Source organism: Saccopteryx bilineata, chromosome X, assembly GCF_036850765.1.
Source record: "Saccopteryx bilineata isolate mSacBil1 chromosome X, mSacBil1_pri_phased_curated, whole genome shotgun sequence".
NCBI lineage: Eukaryota > Metazoa > Chordata > Mammalia > Chiroptera > Emballonuridae > Saccopteryx > Saccopteryx bilineata.
The window spans coordinates 61,048,882-61,057,026 of NC_089502.1; the positions used below are offsets into that span (position 1 = coordinate 61,048,882).

General features: G+C 43.6%; 1 protein-coding gene across 1 annotated transcript; it reads left to right on the forward strand.

Moving 5' to 3' along the window:
• The first annotated feature begins 742 nt into the window (after positions 1 to 742).
• TCEAL4 (transcription elongation factor A like 4) lies at positions 743 to 2,785 on the forward strand. Its single transcript, XM_066250131.1, has 3 exons — positions 743 to 839; positions 1,415 to 1,484; positions 1,872 to 2,785. Exon 3 carries the CDS (start codon positions 1,899 to 1,901, stop codon positions 2,601 to 2,603), a length of 705 nt encoding a protein of 234 aa, XP_066106228.1. The 5' UTR covers positions 743 to 839; positions 1,415 to 1,484; positions 1,872 to 1,898; the 3' UTR covers positions 2,604 to 2,785.
• Positions 2,786 to 8,145: the final 5,360 nt, after the last annotated feature.

Consider the following 8,145-nt stretch of genomic DNA (forward strand, 5'->3'; position numbering starts at 1 on the left):
GTTTGGCCGAGAGTTGAAGGCAGGCAGGGGGATGGGAAAGCTTCGGAGTGAAAACAGGAGAGACTTCAGGTGTTCTGATCCAAGGCGGTTGGCTGGGGAACTTGCAGGAAAGCTAACTGGAAGCAAGGCAATTTATAGGACTGTGTTGGCTGCGTCGTTAATTGAGTCCTGAAGTTGGAAGCAGAGATTGTGGTTTGGCTTCCTGGGCTGCTTGCTGCAGAGGTTGCGGCTCATTGTTCTATTGTCACATATGGCCTCGTCATTGTCTGTGTTGTATTCAATCGTTAATTTTATTCTACTTCAAATGTATTTCGACTTAAATATCAAGTCAGTAGAAAATTCCTGTTTGTGTCTGTCAGGGAAAAAGGAACATTTCTTTTTGAGGGGAATGCTTTTCCTATTTTTTTTCTAAATGCAACATTCTACCCTTTGTACAATCTTCAAGTTCACGTTCGTACCATTTCATGGGGCGGGTCGACATTCTTTGTATGGAATTTAAGAGCAACACCGTCAAGACTCCTCCCCCGGACCACCCAACCCATTGAAGCAAAAAAGTCTTTGCGGTTTTTTATAACAATTCTTTCTTTGACTAACTTTTCAAGATGAAATAAAGGACAAAAGAGCGCCGAGAGGTGAAGGGGGCCCCTTGGGAGCGAGTCGGTGCGCGGCCCGCAGAGGCCGGTGGAGGGCAGGGCGAGGGCGGGGCGCGGGTGACGTACTCTCACGTGACCTCCCGGGCGCAGTTGTGGGCTCCAGTCCCGGCGCCCGCCTGACTCCGCTGCGGTCGGAGCCGGAGCCGTCTGCGAACTCCTAGGAATTGTTGCTGCCAGTTCTTTCAGGTCAGTGCGAGGGCCATCGGCGGTGCCCGCGGGCCACTGGACTGGGTGAGAAGGGCATGGGCACGGAAAGGAAAAAGGTTGCGGATGGGGTCGGAGTGGAGGGAAGCCGGCAGGAGCGCAGGGAGAGATGGCGGGTGGGGCAGTGACTAAGAAGGAGCGAGCGGCCGAGGGGCGGAGGGTGGGGACGGCGGACGGTCCGAGGTACCCATGCCCCCTCTGTCCGCACCTCCGCCCGCTGCCCTCCGTCCATTTTGGAGCCGGAGATGGTGAAGTGGGGGCGCCCCAGCTCTGAGACAGTGGAGATAAACCGTTTCTCCTACTCCGTGAGTACAGAAAAAAGTTGACCTCGACGGTGGGGAGGCGAGTTGCCTCTGGGGACGGAGGACTCAGCGATCCAAAACGAGTGTGGAAAATGTCCCGATCTGGCGCCCGGAGGCGTGAAGAGAAATGGCGTCTGGGGTGCAGGGGGCGGAGGAGATGGGGGAGGAAAACGGGCAAGTGGTGCCAGGATTCCTGAAACGGACCGGAATCCCCGTGCACCCACCCAACGCCCAGCTCCTGTCTCCCGTCCGCAGGTGTGCGTGTCTGTTGTTCTCAGCACTGGGCGAGCCTAGAAAAGGAGGAACCTGTCTAGAATTCCCGCAGGTCAGTAAAAGAGGAGTGTTGCTGGACAGGGACCCAAAGGGGTGGGCCGTTTGCGCGGCATGGCACAGGCACAATTTAGGGCTCCACTGCCCTCCTTTCAACACATTTAACACACAGCCCGCCACGCCGAGCAAATGTAGAGAAAATGGCAGGGTCTGCCATTGAAATGGTTGGCTCACGTGCATGTGTCTGTATGTGTGTGTTTGTGTGTTTGTGTGTGTGTGAATGAGGACTGGTGGGGAGAGGATGGCAGAAGAAGGACTGGCCCAAGTCAGGGGAATCCTGCCAAGGGGCAAGATGCCAGTCCTCGCCCCACCTGCACTCCACCCCAAAGTCCTCAGTCTCCCTTGTCTTCTCTTTGTCTCCTCTCCCCACCCCATCCCCCAGGACAAGAAAAGGAGGGGACTTCTCAACATGGAAAAACTCAACAATGAAAATGAGGGAATGCCTCAGAACCAAGAAACGATGGAAAATGAAGAGCCTCAGAAAGCTGGGGAGACAGAAGTAGCTCATATTCTTGAAGACAAAGAGAAGTTAGAAAACAAGGGGAAGATAGAAAATAAGGAAAAGAGAGAAGGTGCAGAAATACTAGAGGTTAAAGAAAAACCAGAGAAGGAGGGAAAGCCAGGGATAGAGGAAAGCCTAGTGATAGAAGGAAAGCCAGTGATAGAGGGAAAACCAGAGAGCCAGGAAAAACAAGAGAGCCAGGCAAAGCCAAAACCAGAAGGGGAACCAGAGAGCGATGGAGACACAGTGGGTGAGGGAAAGCCAAAAGATGAAGGAAAACCAGCCATCGAACTGAGGGCTGCGGGAAAGCGCCCAGCTGGGGATGATGTCCCCAGGAAAGCCAAAAGAAAAACCAACAAGGGGCTGGCACACTGCCTCAAGGAATACAAGGAGGCCATCCATGATATGCATCTGAGCAACGAGGAGATGATTAGGGAGTTTGATGAGATGGCTAGGGTAGAGGATGAGGTAAAGAAAACCAAACAGAAATTGGGGGGGTTTATGTGGATGCAAAGAAGTTTACAGGACCCATTCCACCCAAGGGGCCCAAGGGAACTCAGGGGTGGCTGTAGGGCCTCACAAAGGAGCTTTGAAGACATTCCTTTCGTGTAGTGCCCCTGGCAGGTGTTTGCCTGGCCAAGGGCCTTAACCTTATGCTAACACTTTGCTTTAGTCCACACTCGTGTTATCCAACTGCGGCCCTCTATGTTTCCGTAGCAGATTTTCATCCATTGCATGGGATAATGTTTATGGTGCATTGTAAAATTAAAAAGAAAACAGTTTGCAGAACCATATATATGGCATCAGTCCATTTTTAAAAACTGCCAAGCGATTTACCTTAGGGATCTTTGTACAGAAAAACAAAACAAAACAAAAAAACAACTCTGAAAGCTGTGTCTACTAAAAGATTAACAGTAGTTATCTGTGGGTAATTTTTTTTTCATATTACTTTCATCATAAAAATAAGGATAAAAAAAGGAAAACAATACCAAGAGATCAAAAGAATGGTTTAATGAGCTTATGAAGGCTATGTAGACACTTAAAATTCCTGTTGTCAGGAAATTAAAAAGTAGGTGAAAGGTAACTTCTGGGAATCAAAGTTCTGCAGGAACCAATCCAGCAGTCGCAGATACATTGTTGCAAGGGGTAGTCTTGTCCTCTGTGAACTGGGGATAAAAATTGCCTCCCAGAACAGTGGAGAAGATCTGATGGGATACTGAGTGTGTGAGCTCTGTTGGGCTAGCTACTGCCCTCTGCCTTGCACTAGCACCACCAGAAACCCTGACCTTTCTCTGGTTTTGATGTTTGGGGGAGGACTGAGGGAGGTTTCACTTGTGTCCAGGAATAATTCCAGGCAGCTGAGAGGTGGGTACCACTTTCTTGTGCGTAATGCCATGTCTCTTGGGTCCTGTACCCTCCAAAGGCCCCTGTTGCTGGTGGGCTGGAGACCTCTACGATGTACTAAAACCAACACAAGGTCTCAGCAGGAAGGTGCAAAATTTTCTGCCTACAGTAGAATCAATCCTAACTCAGTGGGTAGTACCCAATGGTCACTTGGGCCTTAGTATTTTATAAAGTTCTTGCAAAACACTCCTTTTCAAGTTTTCGGTTGGGTTATGTGTGTTTTTGCATACAGCCATCTCCACTGGATTTAGATACTGGAGATTGAGATGACCAGATGCTGTGCTATTCTCACTCGTTAATCTCTTGTCTGCTGACTCTTTTTCTTAGAAGGAGTTGTCTCCCAGGAAATGCATTATCATTTCAATAGGCCCATGTGATTTTTCCCCTATGGTTCTTCATTAGCCTTTTATTGGCTTATATTTTTATAAATAAATTTAATTCAGGACAGTTGTAAACTCACAGAATTATTGCAAAGATGGCACAGAGTTTCTTGCGCCCCATAAGCAATATCCCCTATTGTTAACATTTCAGTTATATGCTGCATTTGTCACAATGAACCAATTTTGATGCATTATTATTTATCAAAGTACAGGCTTTATTCAGATTTCCTCCGTTTTTCCCTAATGTTCTTTTTCTGTTCCAGGATCTCATCCAGGTTAGCATCTTACATTTAGTCATCATGTCTCCTTAGGCTCCTCTTGGCTGTGACAGCTTCTCAGACTTTCCCTGTTTGTGATGCCCTTGACACCCTTGAGAAGTGCTGGTCAGGTATTTTGTGTAATGTCCCATCATTTTTGTTTGCTTGATTATTTTTTTTCTTATGATTACACAGGGGTTAAGTACTTTTAGGAAGAGGACCACAGAGGTAAAATGCTGTTCTCATTACTTCATATAAAGAGTACATACTATCAGTATTATCACTGTGGACGTTAACTTTGGTCATCCGGCTAAGGTAGTGTTTGTCAGGATTCTCCCTAGTAAAGTTGCCTTTCCACAATGTACTTGTGGAAGAAAGTCACTATGCACAGTCCACACTTAAGGAGTGTCCCACCTCCTTGAGGGCAGAATATCGACAAAATTTATTTGGAATTCTGCCCAGGATATTTGGCTTCTCCCCCTTTTATTAATGTGTTCTATTTACGTCAGCATTGACTCATTAATATTCATTAATTTGTTTAATAGTTTAGATTATAATCCAATGCTACTTTTTATGTTTTCAGTATTCCAGTTGTTCCAACTTTGGCCATTTGGAGCTCTTTCAGTTAGTTGGCTTTTGTATCTATTTGATGTATCTCCATCATTTGTGTATGTGTGTGTATGTTTGTGAGTGTGTGTTTAACACTTTCTGGCACTACAAAATGCTCTAATCCTGCATATTTTCTACCCAAGTTCTAGAATCGGCCATTTCTCCAAGGAGTCGTGGTACCTTTGGTTGGAGAATGGTATTAAACCAGGATATAGGTGCTATGTGTACTCATTACTGTTGGAATATCATTCTAGGCTCTCTGAATTGACAAAGCAAGGAGATAAATGGGTATATAGTAATCTGTGTGTATGCATATATATATGCATCTTTATAGATATTTACATCTTCTTAATGCTGTTGTAAACAGTATTGTTAAATTTCAAATTCCAGTTGTTTGTTGCTGGTGTATAGGAAAATAACTGACTTTTGTATATTTACCTTGCATCCTGCAACCTTTTGGCCAGGAGTTTGTCAGTGCTTTGGCGTTTTCTACATAAGCAATCATATCATCTGCAGATAGAGACAGTTGTATTTCCTCTATTCCAATCAATCTGTATAGGTTTGTTTTTGTTTTTTTGTGGGAGAGACAGAGAGTCAGAGAGAGGGACAGATAGGGACAGACAGGAAGGGAGAGAGATGAGAAACATCATTTCTTCATTGCAGTTCCTTAGTTGTTCATTGATTGATTTCTCATATGTATCTTGACCAGGGGGCTACAGCAGACCGAGTGACCCCTTGCTCGAGCCAACGACCTTGGCCTCAAGCTGGTGAGCCTTACTCAAACCAGATGAGCTTGCACTCAAGCTGGCGACCTCAGGGTCTCAAACCTGGGTCCTCCACATCCCAGTTCGACGCTCTATCCACTGCGCCACTGCCTGGTCAGGCTCAATCAATCTGTATACGTTTTAATTGCTTTTTGATCTTATTGCACCAGCCAGGACTTCCAGTATAGTGTTTAGTAGGAGCAATGAGAAAGGACATCCTTGCCTTGTTCCTGCTCTTTTAAGTTGAAGTGTTCTCTTTCTTATCATTAAGTATAATACTACTTGTAGGCCTCTTGTAGATTTTTATTTTTTAATTTTAACTTTTAATTTTATTTACTTATTTATTTTTAGAGAGAGAGAGAAAGTGGGGGGAGCAAGGTGTAGAATGAGAAGCATCAACTCAGTAGTTTCTTCTCATATGTGACTTGACCGAGCAAACCTGGGTTTTTGAACTGGCGACCTCAGCATTTCCAGGTCGATGCTTTATCCACTGTGCCACCACAGCTCAGGCTTCCTTTAGATTAAAAAAAAAAATCAAATTGAGGAAGTTCCCCTCTAATTCTAGTGTGAGAACTTTTCTCATGAATAGGTGTTGTTTTCTATCAATTGCTTTTTATACATCAAGCAATAAGATTGTATGACATTTTTTAGTCTGTTAATGGTGGATTATACTGGTTAATTTTCAAATGTTGAAACAGCCATGTAAACCTTAGAATAAGTTCCACTGTTGGGTGTGTGACTTTTTATATATAAGGTCTACCGGAAAGTTCTGTCCGTTTCTATCACAAGTTTCCACACGTAAGCACATGTTTATTTGGCGCATGTGTGCCTATTTTTTATCACTTAATGTATACATACTGACGTAACAAATTAACTAAAACAAAGTTGATTCACGTTAGTCTTATGTGTGAAGCGATAGTGTACCCATGGCTGCTGATAAAGTTTGTTTACGCCACTGTAATTTTTACGAATTTCAACAAGGAAGAAATGCTACAGAAGCATGTCTGTCGCATCCACCATATTCCCCGGACTTAGCACTCTCTGACTATCACTTGTTTTTGTCCTTACAAAATTTTTTGAAGGGCAAAAAATTCAAAAATGAAGAAGATACCAAACAAACACTGGTTCAAGTTTTCGCATCAAAAGATAAAATATTTTTCAAAAACGGGATATACAAATTGCCCTCATACTGGCAAGAAATCATTAATAATAATGGTAATTATATTATTTAATAAAGTTTATTGACGGTAAGAAAAATTTGTATTTTTTTTTTTTTTTTTGCATTTTTTTTTTCTGAAGCTGGAAACAGGGAGAGACAGTCAGACTCCCGCATGCGCCCGACCGGGATCCACCGGCACGCCCACCATGGGGTGATGCTCTACCCACCAGGGGGCAATGCTCTGCCCATCCTGTGCGTTGCCATGTTGCAACCAGAGCCACTCTAGCGCTTGAGGCAGAGGCCACAGGGCCATCCCCAGCGCCCGGGCCATCTTTGCTCCAATGGAGCCTAGGCTGCGGGAGGGGAAGAGAGAGACAGAGAGGAAGGTGCGGCGGAGGGCTGGAGAAGCAAATAGGCGCTTCTCCTGTGTGCCCTGGCCAGGAATCGAACCCGGGTCCTCCGCATGCTAGGCCGACGCTCTACTGCTGAGCCAACCGGCCAGGGCTCTATATATATATATATTTTTTAATTCCAAAAATGGACAGAACTTTCCAGTAGACCTTATACATTATTGGATTTGAGTTGCTAATTAATATTTTATTGAAGGTTTTGTCTGTTTATGAAAGATTGGTCTGTCATTTTTCTTTCTTGTAATGTCCTTATCTGGTTTTGGAATTAGGGTAATATTAGTCTCATAGAATGACTCAAATGTTCTCTCTACTTTTATGGACAAGATTTTGGAGAATTGGTATTATTTTTTCCTTAAGTGTTTGGTAGAATTAACTGATGATTTCTGAATGTTCACTGGTGATTCTTAAATGTTTGGTAGAATATGGTCCTGGCGATGTCTTCTTTGGAAAATTATTAATATTTTTTTCAAATGTTTATTGTATTGATTTGGAGAGATAGAGAGAGAGGGGAAGTGAGAGAGACAGGAACATCTATCTGTTCCTGTATGTGCCCTGACTGGGGATTGAACCGGCAACCTCTGTGCTTTGGGATGATGCTCTAACCAACTGAGCTATCCATATCCAGCCAGGGCAAGAAGGTTATTAATTGTTGATTTAATTTCTTTAATCAATACAGGGATACACATATTATTTTCTGTCTGGGTTTTAGCAGTTTGTATCTTTCAAGGAATTGGTTCATTTCATCTAAGTTATCAAATATGTAAGCATAGAGTTATTCATAGTATTCCTTCATTATCTTCTTTTATTTTTTTAAGATTTTATTTATTTATTTATTTTTAGAGAGAAGATATATAGAGAGAAGTGGGGAGGAGTGGGAAACATCAATTCATAGTAGTTGCTTCTTATATGTGCTTTGACTGGGCAAGCCCGGGGTTTTGAACCAGCAACTTCCTTATTCCAGGTCGACGCTTTATCCACAGCACCACCAGAAGTGAGGAATATATAGTTATTTTCTTTAATCCACTGTGACAATTTTTGTCTATTGGGGTGTTCAGGCCATTCATATTTAAAATGATTCTTGATACATTTGAATTAACCGACCATGTTTACACTGTTCTTTTTTCTGCCTTCTCTAGTTTTAAATTGAATATTTTACAAGACTCTATTCTCT